Here is a 17,554-nt window from a genome sequence, read left to right as displayed (position 1 = left end):
TGCATGATCTCCCTTGGGCAGAGTTAAGCACCACCGGCATACTCATTGTACAGAGGAGCAAGCTGGGGTTCAGAGGGGCCCCCTGGCCTGCCCGGGCTCACCAGGTCCTCCCACGGTGGCTGTGTCTTTGTGTCTTTGGTCAGACAGGGGTTGATGGATATTTTTCCTTCCTCAGCTACGCGTTTTAACCTTGAAACCGAATGGAAGAATAACTTTCCCCGTTTGCGAGAACTTGACCGGGTAATGCTCTTTAACTTCAAGTCTTTTGCTTATGTCCTGACACGATTCATAACAAAACCCACAATTGCCGTTATTGATGACAAAAGTAATCTTTTCACAGTTAAGTTACCCCTGTGACTAAAAAGGTGACTTTTTAAAATGTCAGCTTTCCCCCCACACCCCCACCCAGCCAAATCAAACAAATGAAGAAAACCTGGGTTTGTTATTCCCTGTTACAATCCAGATGAAATCAGGAATTGCAAACTAGGCTTAGGCAAATGGTCTGCAAAGGCCAGTCCAGTTGAGCACCAGTGAGGCTTGGGTGTTTGCTCTCCTTTTGGGGGTACTCCACAGGGTCCCCCCAGCCCTGCTCATATCTCTGGGTGCTCCATGCCCCCATTCCCACCATCGGTGCCCATCTCCCACGAGGGTCCTTCCCACCCATCAGAGGTTTTCCTCTGGGCTTTTTCTGATTGCACGGGAATTGCTGCCTTACTGCGGATGTTCACGGGCTGCCTGACTCCCACCCCATCTTCCAGGCATCTGTGTCTTGTATGCCAGGGCTTGATGCTGAGCCCCTGCTAGGTTGCAGTGTGCTCACGTTCCCCTGGGCTACTGAGAGGTAAGTGTGTTTATTTAAAAATCTCCCTCCCTTATTTCTTTGTGCCCAGAATGAACTCTTTGAGAAAGCCAAGAATGAAATACTCGATGAAGTGATCAGTCTGAGCCAGGTGACGCCAAAGCATTGGTAAGTCTTTGAGTCGTGTCCGGCTGCTTTCCTGGCGCTCTGTCCTTATGTGGCAGGTGCAGGTGAAGCCAATTTGGGCACTGGCTGCCTGTCAGGCATCTCCTCCTCCCAATGCCCCTGACCCTCCTCTCCCTTCCTGACCTTCCTTGTTGTTTTGGGTTCTGTTTTCGCCATATTCCTTGAGGAATCCATCACTTGAATTCAGGCCCTCGTCCCCTCTGGCCCATTCCCATAGTAGCCCCTGCTTGCTGTCCTTCTGGGGTCTCTCCCCTCCCGAATCCTCCTCCACTCGGCTGCCAAACCAATGCCCCTCATGCACGGCTCAGGGGGCTCCTGCGGCTTCCCTGTGACTGACACACAGTAGGCTCTTTATCCATCCCCTCCCCTCTGCCCCTCACCTTGGCCTTCAGAGCTCCTTATGGTGTGGAGCCCCCACCCATCTTTGTTGGTTGGTTTCGCTTTTCTCCTCCTTCTCTTAGACTAACCGGCCCCCTGGCTTTTCTTCAAACATGCGTCCATACCTTCCAGCTCTCCCCTCGTGCCCTCCTCTCCTCAGCCTGTTGGAGCTCTGGGCTCAGCCACTGCCTGTGGCTCCCCTCAGCCCCCAGGGTAGTGCCCCTTCCGAGGCCCCCTCGCTGCCCCTCCCTGTGCCGCTTCCCTCCCCCCCTCCCCCCCCCATCCCCAAGCCCAAGAAAGAGCTTCCCCTTGTAACAAGGGGCACAGGGTGCTGCTGCCATGTTGTCCAAAGCATCCGTGGCATCCTAACAAGCGTCTTTTAAGTGTTGAAGTAGATGGTTCTTTTGAAAGGAAATTGGTTTGGGGGCCGAAATCAGACTTTCATCTGTCAGGTTTGGTAAGATGGGAAGTCTACTGTATCAACCTTGACATAGCTTCTTCATCAGTGCAGTGGGTGTAGGGCAGTAAAAAGCAGCCCCTTCCTAATTCCTTTGTAGCAAAGCTCTGTGGATCGCCACTTGTGCAAGAATAACCATACACAGCTTTCATTTGCCTTGTTAAAGGTCGGAGAGATCCGCTAAGTGTGACCACCTTGTGGAACACAGATACCCCTAGATACAGGCAGACGCGGGCTCTGTCTGAGGGTGGATGTTCTGCTGGGTGATGCTTTGTCTTCCTTTTGAGCCTCGCTCTACCCTAGGGTCCTGAATCAAGAACTGGACTTGAGAATCTGGCTAGGATAACCCCTCTCACTTTACAGAGGAGAAAATGGCAGCCCAGAGATGGCAAGCCACTTGCCCAAGGTCACGCGTGGAGTGTCAGGCAGGATTTGAATCCAGGACCCATGTGTCTTCCACCCCTTTCTCCTGAGTCTGCTGCTAGAGCCCCACATTGCAAACACACAGTGTGGGAGGCATTTAGAGACCTTTGGTCAGGCCCCAGCCAGCCCAGGAATCTGTTGTACCTTCTGTGAAAGCCCTCTTGGGACAGACACGTTTCCTTCTGTTCTTGGGATCACACTGCCCTGAGCCGTCGCAGGGCAGTCCCCATCAGTCCCCATCTCCTGGCCTTCTTCCATGGGTGTTTGCCCTGCTTATGCCCCTAAGCGCCATCCGTTCACATCCATCAGAGCTCAGACTGGGAGAGAACCCAGGGCTCAGAAATCAGCCTACAAGTCCAGGATGGGGGATGGAGTCTTAGTGGTCTGGAAGCTCGCTGAGCCAGCCAGGACGCCCTGCTGGGCCAGCTCCGTGGCAGGCACCGCCCTAAGCACTGGGCACACCTACAGTGCCTGCTCTCAAGGTGCTCACAGTCTGGGGATCCAGGAGGCGCTAAGCCACCCTTGTGTCCACTTCTCATTCGGACAGTTCATTATCTAGGTAATATAGTGGGTGAGCTCCGGGCCTGGAGTCAGGAACAGCAGAATTCTATCCCTGCCTCAGATACTTACTAGCTGAGTGACCCTGGGCAAGTCACTTAACCTTTGTCTGCCTCACTTCCCTCATCTCTAAATACACCAATCTCCCAGGATTGTTGTCATTGGAATTGTTTGTTTTTATTTTTATTATTTTTTATATCTTCAGAATTTAATCTCGGTTTCCCATCTCTCCTGAATTCATTTCCCCTGTAGAATTTGAGGCCATGAAAATCAAGCAGTCCTTTCTGGATATGCCTTGGACTTTGTGGGAAGAGCAGCTCTGTTCTTCCCAAGGGCCTCCCCCCAGCTGTTGGAATCAGGTTCAGAGAGAAAGTGGAGTGGCCAGGGAAGCACAGAGCTTTGGGGTCCCCTTGGGCGGCAGCAGCAGCAGCACCAGCACTGGCACCAGCACCCTTTCTGGCCTTGTGCCAAAAGGTTTGTCTGGTAGCCCGTTACGTGATCCCTTTCTTGCCCTGGATGTTCCAGCCACACCAGCCAGCTGGAGGACCCCCCACCCCAACCCCAGTCTTTACACACACTGTCCCCAGACCTCCGCTGAGAATGCCTGCCTTTCTTGGTTTTTTGTTTTTTGTTTTTTTTTTGCGGGGCAATGAGGGTTAAGTGACTTGCCCAGGGTCACACAGCTAGTAAGTGTCAAGTGTCTGATGCCGGATTTGAACTCAGGTCCTCCTAAATCCAAGGCTGGTGCTTTTTTTTTTTTTTTTTTTTGGTGGAGCAATGGGGGTTAAGTGACTTGCCCAGGGTCACACCGCTAGTAAGTGTCAAGTGTCCGAGGCTGGATTTGAACTCAGGTACTCCTGAATCCAGGGCTGGTGCTCTATCCACTGCGCCACCTAGCTGCCCTGTTTTTGGTTTTTTTTGTTTTTTGTTTTTTATTTTTAAGGCTGGTGCTTTATTCACTGCACCCCCTAGCTGCCCCCAGTGGGCTTACCTTTTAACAGGAGAATGTCAGCTTCTTGGGGACAGGAGCTGTCAGACTTTGCTCCCCCTTGACTCTCATCTTGGACTAATTGGAGAGCATGCTGCTGGGGTCCATCCCCTGGGGAGGGGAGGCAGGGCTGCACTCAGGGCCTGTCCTTGCAGACTAGAACGTGGACTGATGGCAGTTTTCTAATGGATCCGTGTCTGGTGCACTGTCCTTGGGCCTCTCATGTAGGTCGTGTCATTCTCTGAGACAGGCCAGAGTGCTGGAGGGGAGCTCGGAGGCAGCCGATGACCCGAGGGGATGGTCGAGCCTGCCTGCGGCCTGGCTTCCTCCTCTCTGAGCCGGTGCAGAAGGAAGCACCTTCCCCTGAGACGGGGCGGCCCTCAGCTCTCAGTCTGCAGGGTCGTCCTGATGATGGTTCTTACTTATGATGGTTCTTACTTCAGGGAGGAGATTCTGCAGCAGATGTTGTGGGAGAGAGTGTCGACCCACGTGATTGAGAACATCTACCTTCCTGCTGCCCAGACCATGAATTCGGGGACTTTTAACACAACGGTGGACATCAAGCTGAAGCAGTGGACTGACAAACAGCTGCCCACCAAAGCAGTCGAGGTTGGGGATCACTTAGACCATGGGCCAGTTAGGAGTGGGAGTGTCCATGCCTTTCTTTCCCCCGACCCCCCGATTGTGTGGGCCTGTGTCTGCGCGGGCACCAACCCCTGCATGTCTGGCTAGTTGTGACGGCTTGTCCCTGAGGGTGTTTGTCCTGTAAACAAGGCAGGCAGAAATGACTCCTGATCGGGGGTCCCTGCAGGACGCAGCTTTGCCCCCTTTTTCCCTATCAAGCACTTAGTTTCCTGTGAAATCTGTTTAACTGCCCGAGTGAGGCTAAGGAAGTGCGTCGTTGCACTAACGCACCAGACGGTGTCTCGCTCTGCCAGTGGACAGAAGGTGGGTGGCGGGACAGGCACGTGGGGCTCAGCATGGGCTGGGGGCCTTGGGGACCTCTGGTCTTTCTCTTTTTTTTTTTTTTTGTGAGGCAATTGGGGTTAAGTGACTTGCCCAGGGCCACACAGCTAGTAAGTGTTAAGTGTCTGAGGCCGGATTTGAACTCAGGTACTCCTGACTCCAGGGCTGGTGCTCTATCCACTGCGCCACCTAGCTACCCGCTCTGGTCTTTCTCTTGCCCAATATTCATGTCAGCCCGGTGGAGAGAACTCCTGGTTCCCAGCCGCTCCTTCCCAGCCGCTCCCGTGGGCTCCCGTGGGAATGGCCCGGGGGCTCTAGCATTAGTCCCCTCTTCCCTGCTTGCCCACTCCTTTTCCCAGACGTTAGCTCTGGCCGGACAGGGGTGGCTTCCCCACAGTCCTTTGGTACCTCTCCTTGGCCTGCGAATAACATCTCACACCCTGACTTTTGGTTGGCCTCGGGACCCTTTTCTCTGCATCCTCCTGGATCAGATCTCCCGAGAAAAGCGGGGGAACCTGCTCCCAGCCAGAGGGGTTCTCATTCCTTTGTTGTCAGACTCCTTGTCTGAGGGCAGGCGTGGGAGGAAGAGTTTAGGCCTTGTCTGCCCATCCTTCTCCTCTGGATCGAAAGCTCCCTAGAATAAGCCTTCAATTGAGCGCAGCTCAGTTGGGAAGGAGTCATCCTCGCTGTCCCTCAGAGGTCTTGGACAAAGGAGCTTACCAAGATCATGTTTTTATTTGAAACTCTGAGATAGGGTTTTTGGTTGTTTTTGACAGGTTCGGAGTGGATTTGTTGTGGAGTTTTGAAAAGTATTTCTTTTGGATGTTTTCCTTCCTAAGGCCGCTCCTGGGATGAGCCCAGACCTCTAGTAGATATTTTGGGTGCTGGAGATAGGTGGTTCTGTGTCATAGTAGGAAAGACCAGGCTTTTTTCCCGTGTCTGCGTGTCTGGTCCACGGGGCATTTCTCTCTCCTTCACTGGCTGCAGGTGGCTTGGGAGACCCTGCAGGAAGAGTTTTCTCGTTTCATGACTGAGCCGAAAGGAAAAGAGCATGATGATATCTTTGACAAGCTCAAGCAGGCGGTGAAAGAAGAAAGCATCAAGCGGCACAAGTGGAACGACTTTGCCGAGGACAGCTTGGTAGGTTGTCTGCTCTTCCTTGGGCTGTTGCACGGAAGCCAGACAGGGTCGCGTGTGGTCTGTGCCGCTCTCCTTCCCGGTGGGCTCCCACCTCCGGCATGAAGCGGGCGGAGGCTCCATCCTCTCGTCCTCCTGGCTCAGACACGACACCTGGGCTTGATCCGGACCTTCCCCTGAATTTAAGGCCGAGCCCCCTTCCACACATCGGCTCCACCTGTCCTCTTCCCCGGCTCTCTCTCTTTGCTCCGGCCGGTCCTCTCGGCGCCTGAGCCCATCCCAGACTCCTCCTGGGCCTCCTGGACATCAGCTCCCCTTCTTTGCAGCGCAGAGGTCACTGTCCTTGCAGAGAAAACAAAGCAGAATAAAAGTCCCGCGGCTCTGCCTTGTCTCGGCCCCTGTCACTGGTCCGTTGGCCCGTCGGGTCCCCTTCTGGCTTGGAGCCTCCCCTTTCCTTCTTCCCTTCCCATTGGCCTCTGCCCCTGAGCTGCGTTTCTCAGTGTCCAGCTTAGACAGGATTTTTCTGAGCAGGGGAGGAAGCCGGGTGTGGCACCCCGTCCCTTTCTAGGCAGCTTTCCGTTCTGCGCTTTTCTCAAACGTCCGAGCTAGTAAAACCTAGTTGAGAGGGCTCTCTTCTCCTCATTGGGCTTCCGTTGGAAAGGCGGGAAGGAAAAAGGCAAAGACGTCCTGGATGTTGTCCACGCGTGAATCCTGAGCCAGAGAGCCCGGGAGCTGGGCTCGGGCTGGCCTGGGGAGCACGGAAGGCTTGGTCTTCATTTCTTGGGCGTGCTTGACCTTGCTCCCTGGGCCCCAAGCCTCTCCCTGCTTCTTTTTCAGCCCGGGGGTCCTTTTCGGTGGGCCATTCAGAGCAGCACCACTTGACAGGTGCCTGTTTCTTGCCTTCTTGTGCTTTCAGAGAGTCATCCAGCACAACGCCCTGGAGGACCGCTCCATCACGGACAAGCAGCAGTGGGACGCGGCCATCTTTTTCATGGAGGAAGCCCTCCGTGGACGGCTCAAGGACAGTGAGTAGAGCCAGGGTGCCCAGCAAGGGCCTGGAAAGCACGGGGTGGTCTGTCCAGGGCTGGCGCGGTGCCCAAGACTCTGTTTATACCCCAGCTGATGCTGAGCCTGGGCCTACAAAGAAGGGCTCCTCTTCCCATGGGGGAGGCGGCCGGCTCTCACCATCTCAGACAGGCGCGTATGTAGGGGAAAGCCCTGGAAGGGGGGTCTGACAGGGAAAGGCTCTTCGCAGAAGGTGGGGGAGGAGATCAGGACCGACAGGCCAAGCGTTGAAGGGAGAGCATCTTGGGCCTCGGGGACAGCTGGGAAAGGGCATCAGATGGGGAGACGCAGGGTCACGGGAGAAGAAAGTGCAGCCGCTGAGTCCCCGTATCGACAGGCAGGCAGAAGGGACCTTTTGAAGGGGGAATGGAGGGCCGGGTCGTGGTCCTGGAGCTTGTGGGATGGGCCAGATGTGATCTGAGCTGCACTTCAGGATGATGAGCGGGAGTGGGGAGAGCAGCCGGGAGGAGACAAGGCCGCTCCGATGCGGCCTTGGGCCGGGCATGGGGGGCGTAGATGAGAGCGGCTGTGGCTGGCTGCAGATGGCATACGGTGCCTGCCAAAGAGGACAGGCGGGATGGGGGAAGGCAGGAAGCGTTTGGAGGGAAACAGTGAGGCCTTTGGGGCTTGTGAGATGTCTGGTCAGCTGGTCAGACCAGACCGGAGGTCAGAGAGATCAGGACAAGCGGATGTGAGGATCATCTGCCCGTAGATGAGGGTTGACCCTGTGGGAGCTGTTGAGATGGCCAAGCGAGACTACACAGAGGAAGAGGAGGGCTCAGGACGGGGCCTTGGGGGACACCCACGATGAGCCACGCCCAGGCCGACTGGGCCAAGGGGGACAGCTGGGCTATCGCCGGTAACTTGGGAGAGGGTACTTTCCATGTTGTGATGAAGCGGCCAGAGTGGAATCAAGATGGGAGCAAGAGGAAGGGATGTGGAGGCGCCGGTTGTGGGCCGCCGCTCCTGGGGAGAGATGCAGTGCTGGCGAGCTGGGCTAAACCGCCCAGGACAGGAGGGGCTGGGGCATGTGTGTGGCCGGCAAGGGGCAGCCAGGAGACGGGCGGCGGGGGAGGTCTTCTGGAGGAGACGAGAGGGTCAGCCTTGGCAAAGCCCCTGGCCACCTCTTGTACTGGGTTCTGTTACCGAGGCTTTGCAAGAACTTGAGGCGAAGCTGCTGCATCTGAGGACCAAGGGTAACCGGAAAGCCACCACAGAAGCCCTTTGTGTGCACTTAGTGCTGAATTCTTAATGCGGCTTGCTGTTTGTGGGCTGCTGAGCGTGCCCACCGCCAACAGCATCGGGCACCTTGGGCCCTGTTTGCATTTCTTCTTCTGCTTCATTTGGAATCGGGAAAGGAGGGGACGCGCAAGCATGTTGCCGGTCCTACTAGCAAAGCTTCCTTAGGAGGGGTGGAACTTCACGCTCTGCATCTTCTTCTTCTAGCGGAAACTGTCCTTGAAAACATGGTGGGGCCGGACTGGAAAAAGAGGTGGCTGTACTGGATGGGCCGGAGCCAAGAACAGGTAAGGGCTGTGGCCCCCCGGGGGCCGGAGGCTGCGCCCAGCCACTGCCACACTGGGCTGCCCGTCTGCACTCCCGCCCTTGGCAGAGCTGTGGGATTCGGGCAACGAGTGCAGTGAGATGGGCAGCCGCAGGGATACTTTCAGGGGAAATGCCGTCTTTCCTGGCTGAGGCTGGTTTTTCTTGGCTGGCCCCAGTCCTTTGGCTTTGCCTTTACAAGTACTGAACAAGGAAAGGGTTTGGGTGGTGTGTGTTTGGGGCGGGGGGGGGGGGGGCGTTAGAGGCTGAGACAGGACTCGGGAACCTTTTAGGGAGACAGATGAGAGAGAGCCAAGGGACCTAAAGGGAATTGGGAGCGCGCGCCGCCTGGCCTCAGCAGGGCCGTCTCACAGCTGTTTCCGTTCACCTTTCTCATCAGAGGTGGTGTATAACCTCATGAATGAGGAGCGCTTCTCCTTCCCAGGCGCACTGCATTCGTGGGAGGCGATGGCCTGCCATCTTTGTGCCCAGACCCTTGGGTTCTGCTCTGGCCGGGCCCCCTCCTCTCGGGCCTGTGCTCTTAAATGCATAGAATAAATACCGAGGATCCCAAAGGGGGAAAAGCGTTGAAATAGAGTTAGAACAATAGGAAAAGCACGAGCTCCCAGACCCCAAGGAATTAATCACCTCTGACTTAGAGGTGAGTGAAAAGTAACATCCCGTCCAAGTTCACAGAGCCTGGTTCAAGGCTCCCTGGTCCGGACTGTACCTCGACAAGCACCAGGAAGTGATGGGTTCCCTGAGGACATGTCACATGAAGCAGTGTGCTCATTGGCCAGCGGTGAGCCGCCCACATCTAGTGCCACAAACCCGGCCTGGTGGTGGGGCCACACGTGAACTTAGAAACTGCTCAGCAGCCTGATCTCTGTGGGCCTTTGGTTGATTCTGTTCAGTGTTTCCTCGCCACCCTGGGGGTGTTGGGGGCTGCAGGTCAGCCTGCCGGGTCTGGAGGGTGTGTTTTCAGCAGTGCTGCTTCTTTTTGTGAGGCAATTGGGGTAAAGTGACTTACCCAGGGTCACACAGCCAGTAAGTGTTAAGTGTCTGAGGCTGGATTTGAACTCAGGTCCTTCTGAATCCAGGGCCGGTGCTCTATCCACCCAGCTGCCCCAGTGCTTCATTTTTCAAAGACCAGGCCTTTCTGTCTTCTATGTGAACAGTGAGAATCAGTCCAGTGCCCTCTCATTTGCATTGCGTGTTCTTTTCATTTTAAGTCTGTTCACAACGAAACAAAAAATGAATTGGAAAAGATGTTGAAATGTAACGAGGAACACCCGGCCTACCTTGCCAGTGACGAAATCACCACAGTCCGCAAGAACCTGGAGTCTCGAGGAGTTGAAGTGGACCCATGTTTGGTAATGTCGGAGCACCCCCAGCCTCGACCCGATCCCCCGAGCTTGGGCTGCCATCATGGCCACGCCGTGAGATGCAGACTTGGGGATCCTGGGGGCGTCTGCGTCATTTTGTGGGTGAGGAGTGGAGACGAGGTCTAGCGGGACAGAGTAGGGCTTTCTGCTCAATGAGACGTCCCTTTGGTTCAGTCGTGTGCGCTCAGTCTGGATTAGACTCTGTCCAGGGACTCCTTGTGTTTTGTAAAACTGAGAGCCAATTTTAAGGAACCCTACGCACCAGCATCTTTGCTGCTGCTCCGGCAGAAGCTGTTTGAGAAGTAATTGCTTGTGATGCTAGCCGAGGAAGCTCGCTAATGTGATCCCCTTAGGCCCCATTCTAGGTGTCCTTACTAATGAGTCCACCAGGGGGCAGAAGAATTTCACAGCCAAAGATGGTGAAAACCAGATCATTTTTAAGTCCCTCCTCTCAAAGTTGGGGAATCCAGGGGGTTCATTCTTGTAACAGGTAGAGAGGCTCTTCACTTGCCTGCGGATTGACTGGGGCCTGGTTATTTCTGCCAGTTGCCAAGGGCAGTCGATAGGTATGTCATTCAGCATTGTAAGTGGTGATTAGTTTGGGCATTTTAGCAAAACAAGGAGGGAAATTCTCAGATTTAAAGATGTGTATAAAGAAATAACACTTTGAAGCCTTAGTGTGTGAGATTCACCTGGAACCCGGCACACGGTCAGCACCCACTGAATGCTGCCTGTCTGTCTGTCTTTGTGTGGGTATCTTTTGTCCCTGCCACATTTGGTGAGTCTGCTGTGGCCCTGGTCCAGGACCCCTCATGTCTGCCCGAGTCATCATCCTGGGGCCCAGGCCTCATCATTGGGATCCTAGACCCCCACTGAGATTCCCCCAAGGCCATTCAGTGCTAGGGAGTCAGCTCCCCAGCCGGGGTGTCAGAAGGGAAGCCTGAGGCCTGCCTTCGAGGCCTGTGCTGGCCTGGCTCCAACTCCCTTTCCTCCTGCCTTCTGTCCCATTGCTTCCCTTGTTGTCCGCCTCCAATTCCTGCCAGAATAGAGGGCATCTTTTGGCCGTGTTGGCAGTGCCAGTTCCCACCTGTGCCCCTGGATTGCATGCCCTTCTCTCTCTGCCTGAGGAAGTCCTCCCTGAAGAGCCCTGCTCAGGTGCCCCCTCCTCAGAGATCCCGGCCCCCCCCCCCCAGGACAGGGCTCCTCCCTCCCTCCAGAAACTCCCACTGTTTACTTTGTCTCTGGGCACTTGTACTGGCCACTTCCTCAGAGACCTGGGCGGGTGCATCTTGGCATCCCCAGCAGTTGGCACGGCACCTTGGACTTCATTAAGATGTTTGATTGGCTTTGGCTGAATCGACATCTGTGAGTCCCAGCCATTTATCTCAGGTCACCTCTGTGCTTAGGTGCTATGCTGGGCCTCCACCGCTGAGCCTGGGCCCGCACCTGACTGACCGCGGGGCCCAATGCAGATCACCGAGCACACCCCTGCACAGGGGACACAGGCACACCTAAGTGTGGCCACAGCAGGAGCCCTGTCTCAGTGGCCCCGGTTTCTGGGCCCAGAGAATGTGCCCTCAGATTCAGAAACTCTGGATGTTTCTTTGGCCCACCAACGGAGAGCGGGGCTGGTCCAGGACCGCCTGATTCCCGGCTACCTCCGAGGCCAACGACCCACTGTCTTTTCTTTTTTCAGATCAAGGACACGTGGCACCAGGTTTATAGAAGACATTTCTTGAAAACAGCCCTGAGCCATTGCAATCTTTGTCGACGAGGCTTTTATTACTACCAGAGGCATTTTGTGGACTCCGAGGTGAGTGTTGTAAGAGCGTGATGGCAATGGGTGGAGGCTGCCCCCTCCCCATGACGTTTGGTCTCTGGCATTTCTGGCCTGAGTCACTCACTGTCCTCGGTAAATAGGGAGAGAACCATGTTCTTCCACAGTGGAATGGTACACGACCCTATGGGGGCCTCAGGCCTTTCCCGCAGACGAGGCCCGGCTCACTTTCACGCCCTGACCTTAGGCTTGGCGTGTGATGCTACGTCGGCTACTCTGTTTTCTACCCGATGCCCTCATCTTGTAAACGAGAGATGGCAGGATGTGTTTGAGCCCCCGTGAGGTGCTTTTCCCATCCTTTCCCAGCTTGCCTGGCTGGCTTTTCAATGCCTGGTTTTCTCACGCCGTATGGTAAATTTGGAAGGAGATCTGCTGTGCCCAGAAGGGGAGATGTTAGCCAGAGGGGCACTCGGGAAAGCCCATCTGAACTCGGGCGTGTGTGCAGGCGGCGCAGAAGCCTCAGGGCCCACAGGCCTCTGCCGGGGGCCTCTGCCAGGGAGCCCCAGCCTCCACGGGGGCAGTCGAGGCCGAGGCCGCCGTGCGCAGCCAGGCACGCGTCTTTGCTCTGGTCACTCACGCTGACTCTCGGCCATTTCAGTTAGAGTGCAATGACGTCGTCCTCTTTTGGCGCATCCAGCGCATGCTGTCCATCACGGCCAACACCTTGCGGCAGCAGCTCACCAACACGGAAGGTGAGGCGCGCAAGCCCCCATCCCACTTTCCCTCCCCAGGCCAGAGCGGGGGGGGGGGAACCCCAGCGCTTGCTCTCGGCTCTGAGCTCACGGGCGGGGCCTCTGGGGTCACTGCCTTTGCAGCGGTGTTTTCAGGGCTTCGGCTCTGAAGAGCTCCTGCTCACGGGGCCTGCGCCTCTCCCGTTTCCCCTTGGCTTTGAACAGTCCGGCGGTTGGAGAAGAACGTCAAAGAGGTGTTGGAAGACTTTGCCGAAGACGGCGAGAAGAAGGTGAAACTGCTCACGGGGAAGAGGGTCCAGCTGGCAGAAGACCTCAGTGAGTAGCGCCTGTACCTGCCGGGTGGGGCCCAGGGAGCCCCGGGGGGGGGGGTGCTGGGGCCCAGAGCCTGCCTCCACAGCTCAGCCAACCCAGTACCCCTTCCCTGTCCAGTGGGGTTCATGCCCAGTGAGGCCAGCCTCAAATGCCTGTGGTCACTGGGGCCCCAGTGACAGCTCGTGGTCAACCCCGCCAGGTCAAAGTGTCTTTAGGAAACAGTGAGAATTCTGTGAGATGCGTCTGCTTCACATCCTCAAAATGGGGAGATCTTTAGTCACATGTTCGTGTTGCTCCAGATACTGTCTTCTGCTTCTGAGCATCCTTCAAGGGGGGTTCCTGACTGTCCTGGCAGACCACAGGACTGGGAGTCCAGAAGGGCTCACACCCCTTTGAAACTTGAACCTGTTTAAGGAAACTCCAGAACCCTCCACTGGGGCTCACTCTGGCCTGCCTAGCCAGAGCACCCAGAGTCCCAGTGTGGTGACTGGGTTGTGTTGGGGCCAGATGGGAGCACCTTTGCTAACTCTGAAGATAGGCTCTTCTGTTGAATGTTTTGAGTTGTCAGCACGTGGCCATTGGCTGACATGGGAAGAGATCTCGTACTTGGTCTCTTGGAAGGTTCTATCATAGATACAGAGAAGCGTCTGGCCAGGAAGGTGGCCCTCACTCCCACCTGGGCCTCCAGAACTGCTCTGTCTCTGGCCCCAGGCTGTGTGGGCGGCCCAGTGCCATTTGACCTGACTGAGGGCTTACTTGGTACTTTGTAGTAACTGTCAGTTACTAATTAGTTACTGCTGAGTCTGGAGAGTTGGGTGTCTTTTCTTCATTGGCCTGAACAGGCACAGATGTGACCCGTGGTTAGGCTTCTCCACCAAAGGTCTGCCTGGGTGGGAGGGGCTCTCCCCAAAAGCACCGGACTCACCCCCACTTTTTTGTTGTTTTGGGGGTTTTTTGTTTTGTTTTGGTTTTGGTGAGGCAATGGGGGTTAAGTGACTTGCCCAGGGTCACACGGCTAGTAAGTGTCAAGTGTCTGAGGTGCATTTGAACTCAGATCCTTCTGAATCCAGGGCTGGTGCTTTATCCACTGCGTCACCTAGCTGCCCCCACCCCCACTTTTTTTAAGCCAAAAATGCCATTAAATATTTCACTGATGTTGCTCATTGGGGAAGAAATGTCCCTCGAGCCTTTGAAAAAGATAGTTTGGACATATGCCCAGTGTGCCCTCTGCCTGTCATTGAGGTGGCTCTTGGAACAGCTGGAAGAGTGAGGGATTGGGGGCCTCCAGGACCAGCCGTGTGACCCAGGGCAAGTCACCTCCCCTGGTCGTTCAGTGTGATCTCGCCCCTCCCTCCCGGTGTCACTTGAACTCCAGTCAGAACGGTAAAGAGGACTGGCTGCGCTCTGTGGGGAGCACAGAGGGACCAGGGAGCCCCCAGGCTCGGGGAGGAAACAAGGGAGGAAGATAGCGCAGGAGGGAGAGAAGCTCTCTCTGATGTCCAGAATGGATGGCATCTCTCCAGACGTCTGGCCGTCCCAGCCTCAGTGCGCAAAAGTCTACCCCAGGTGGCCTCCCAGGTCCACAGCCTGATGCAGGGAGGTCTGCTGGGGGGCAACCCTGTGTCACTGGGTTATTGAGGTAGACGCATGCTAAAGAATTCTCTGGCAAACAAACCTGGCTGCATTTATTGGCGTGAGGGATATTGTGCCCTTCCCCACCTTCTGTCCTTGTGACTCCTAATGTCCTGGAACCCCTGGAAATCAGCACTGTTCAGGGAGCACTTTTTTTTTTTGTGGGGCAGTGAGGGTTAAGTGACTTGCCTAGGGTCACACCGCTAGTAAGTGTCAAGTGTCTGAGGCCACATTTGAACTCAGGTCCTCCTGATTCCAGGGCTGGTGCTCCATCCACGGTGCCCCCCAGCTGCCCCAGTGAGACTTTTGAGGTGAGGATAGAAACTGGGTTTGGTGGGGAGCCGAGTCCGCTGTCTTCTACTCCTCCCACCCATTTCAGTTCTTCCGTGATGCGGCAAATGAAACCTACCCACTGCTGTGACTTCATTGCAGAGACTGCCCTAAGCCCCATTCTGCTGGGGCTACTGAAAAGTGACTGAATGTACGCCGCACAGGGCCCAGGGGTCCGACAGAATGGGTGGGGCGCTCTGGGCTTGCTCTGCTCCCTGTGGCAGTGACAGAACAGGTTATCTCTGTCTGCTGTGGGTGGGTCGGGTCATATTGGTGAAACGCGCAGAAGAGGCGGCTCCTGAGGCCGCAGCACGGCTCTACGCCTTTCTTTTCCTGGGAGTGTCTTCTCTGAGCAAAGAAAACAAGGGGATTCATCTGCGCGCCCGAGGGGAGGAACTGTTGGGGGAGAGAGGGGGGCTCTTCCTTTCTGGACTTCACAGTCAAATAAAGAAGCAGCGGCCTTGCCCTGGGATCCCACCCGATCTGCTTTGGAGTCAGCAACAAGATCATTTCATGAGGGAGGCCAATTAGAGCCCTCCATGGCCCGGCCCCTCCCACTCATGCATTTGCTCTGCTGATTTCCTACACAAGGTGGCAACAGCTGGCCCTTGTCCTGGCCCTTTGAAGGATTAGCGGGCGCAGGAGCAGCAGGCCCGGCCTCTTGCCACTGTTGACGCGCCTTGGCGGGCCGATGCCTGAACATCTCCCAGGCAGCCAGCAATTGTTTCTGAAAATGTAAAGTTTGTTCTCCTGGGAGGGGACAATTGGCAGTGAACAAAGCTGCTGGGACTTGTCCTCCGGCTTTCTTTGCTCTCCTGCCCTCCCTTCCTCCTCTGCTCCACATTGTGCCTCGTGTGAATGTCAAGAAGTAATGCAAAGTCGGGTGGGTGGCAGGGGGAAAAAATCACCTCAGATTGCCTGGCCTTTAACTGAGAAAGTCTATGTAAACGTGAGATTAACATTTAACTGTTGAGACTAAAAGTGTTAGACTGTGGACAGAGGCCGCTCATTTCTCCTTAAGCTGCCATCAATCCAGGGGCGCCGGTCATAGTTCTCTTTTAATTAACACTCGGTGCGTAGCGTGATCTAACGTTTTTGAAAATACCCTTTAAAAGAGATGAAATGGAGAGCAGAAACAGGGATCCAAGGCAGTCACTTTGGTGCCTAAAATGAGAAAAGGAGCCGTGTGTGCAGCTCACCTTGGGCTCCGTCAAGAAGCGTCAAGTCTGAAAAGAACCTTGTGGCTAAGAACAGAACTCGTCGGATGACACAGAAATCGGGAAGTCGTTTTCGGAGCAGAGGCTCATCATGGTCCCATCTGCATCTAAGTCTGTGACTCTGCAAACCAGAATGTTCCCTCCCTGGTCCTTGCAGCAAATCCTAAAGCATTAGGACTATTGTTAAGGCCACCTGGAGAACAGACTCGCTTAACCTCATGTGAGTCCCGAGCCCCCTTTGGCGATCTGGTTTGTGGCCTGCATTCACATCGGAAGCAGTTGCTAACTTGTAGCTAAAGGTTAGCGGAAAAGGAAACTATTTCTTTCCCATCCAGATTCACAGACCCTCAATCTCTCCAGACCTGTTGTGAGACTACAGGCCCCAGGATATCCTGAAGAGATATCTGTGTTCTCATTATGCGAGTGTACACTGTTAACAGATGTTTGAAAAGTCTGGAATGAACATTTTTACCAGCAGGTTTGGAAACTTCTTGTATTCACTTGAGTCCAAAGCCATCATTCTCCTTCAAGAAGTGAACGGTCAGAGGATCCTTGGGAGGCCAGAGTGGTGGTTTCTTAATCATTAATCCTGCCTTTGACAGAGTGTCTCTTAGCCAGCTTCCTTCTCAATCTCTTAGTCCAGCCAGATGTGCCCGCTTATCTACAGTCACTTCCTTCTTCCACTGTTTCTGACACTACTCTGCATTTCTACATCCTCCTCCTCTGCATTTTGGAAAGCCTAAGTAGCGTGCACCCAGAGTCAGAGGAAGCTTGACTTGTGGGGGGTGGGGGGAAAGATACCCATTTGGTCTAGTTGATTTTGAAGGAAGTGGCGATGGACTGTCTATGACCTTTTAAGAGGTTTTCTTAGACTTGGTGCAGAAAAGGTCATCGATGCACAAGAGAACAAGAGGGCAGGTAGAGCGTTGGCTCCGTAGGAAGGCCAGAACAGACTGTTCTGGACTCGTCGGCCTGATGGAAAACCCACAAGTATATCTGTCTCTAGCAGCTGGCCTGGGTCCTCCAGGTGTCCAGCTCTCCTCAGCATCACCTGGGGGCCCTTTGGCCATCTTGCTGTTGGTGAACATTGTTCACTGTCTTCTCAGTAAGCTCTCCATGAAGCTCCTCATTGTTCTTGTTTCCTCTCTCAGCCAAATTACGGGGCAGTTCCATTCTAGGTCCTCTGTCAGGGCTAGGGATACAGCAGCCATCCTCACCTGTCCATCCCAGGCAGCGGTTCTCCCCCTTACCCCCAGAAGTACATGCAACATGCTGGGAGCCTTCCTTTCCTTGCCGGTGCCTCTTGCAGCCAGTCTTCCTTGTCATTCCTCATTGTTTTCTTGGCACTGCTCACAGTCCTTGGGCACCTCTCCTTTAGATTCTTGTCCTTTTCAGTTCCTCACAAAACCCCCATTACACGAGGGGCCCAGGAGAATCTTGGGGCCACAAAAGGGGCTGTGCTATTTCCAGAAACTAGTTGAGCCCATTTTGCTCCTCTTGCTTAATCCTAGAGCCACGTCCTTGTCCACTGAGGTTGTCTGGCCCAGGTCTGTCTGGGAAGAATGGGTGCTGTCCGTCATCTGTCCAGATGCAAGTCATGGACCCTAGATTAGTCTTCATCCGCTCGGTCTTTCCTGTGACTTTGCCTGG

General features: G+C 55.0%; 1 protein-coding gene across 4 annotated transcripts in view; it reads left to right on the top strand.

Moving 5' to 3' along the window:
* Window positions 1-17,554, top strand: part of OPA1 (OPA1 mitochondrial dynamin like GTPase) — a 60,975-nt gene that overhangs the window by 33,879 nt on the left and 9,542 nt on the right. For all 4 annotated transcript variants that reach the window (XM_043991100.1, XM_043991101.1, XM_043991102.1 and 1 more), the window contains 10 exons: window positions 176-240; window positions 891-967; window positions 4,233-4,398; window positions 5,743-5,895; window positions 6,809-6,917; window positions 8,404-8,483; window positions 9,732-9,872; window positions 11,581-11,697; window positions 12,320-12,413; window positions 12,618-12,728. In XM_043991100.1, the coding sequence (XP_043847035.1) occupies window positions 176-240; window positions 891-967; window positions 4,233-4,398; window positions 5,743-5,895; window positions 6,809-6,917; window positions 8,404-8,483; window positions 9,732-9,872; window positions 11,581-11,697; window positions 12,320-12,413; window positions 12,618-12,728 (1,113 nt within the window). The remainder of the gene's footprint in view (window positions 1-175; window positions 241-890; window positions 968-4,232; window positions 4,399-5,742; window positions 5,896-6,808; window positions 6,918-8,403; window positions 8,484-9,731; window positions 9,873-11,580; window positions 11,698-12,319; window positions 12,414-12,617; window positions 12,729-17,554) is intronic.

The sequence above is a fragment of the Dromiciops gliroides genome, chromosome 3 (assembly GCF_019393635.1).
Source record: "Dromiciops gliroides isolate mDroGli1 chromosome 3, mDroGli1.pri, whole genome shotgun sequence".
In the NCBI taxonomy this organism is placed as follows: Eukaryota; Metazoa; Chordata; class Mammalia; order Microbiotheria; family Microbiotheriidae; genus Dromiciops; species Dromiciops gliroides.
The sequence above is the reverse complement of the archived record's forward strand: the minus strand, read 5'-3'. Positions and strand labels throughout refer to the sequence as shown.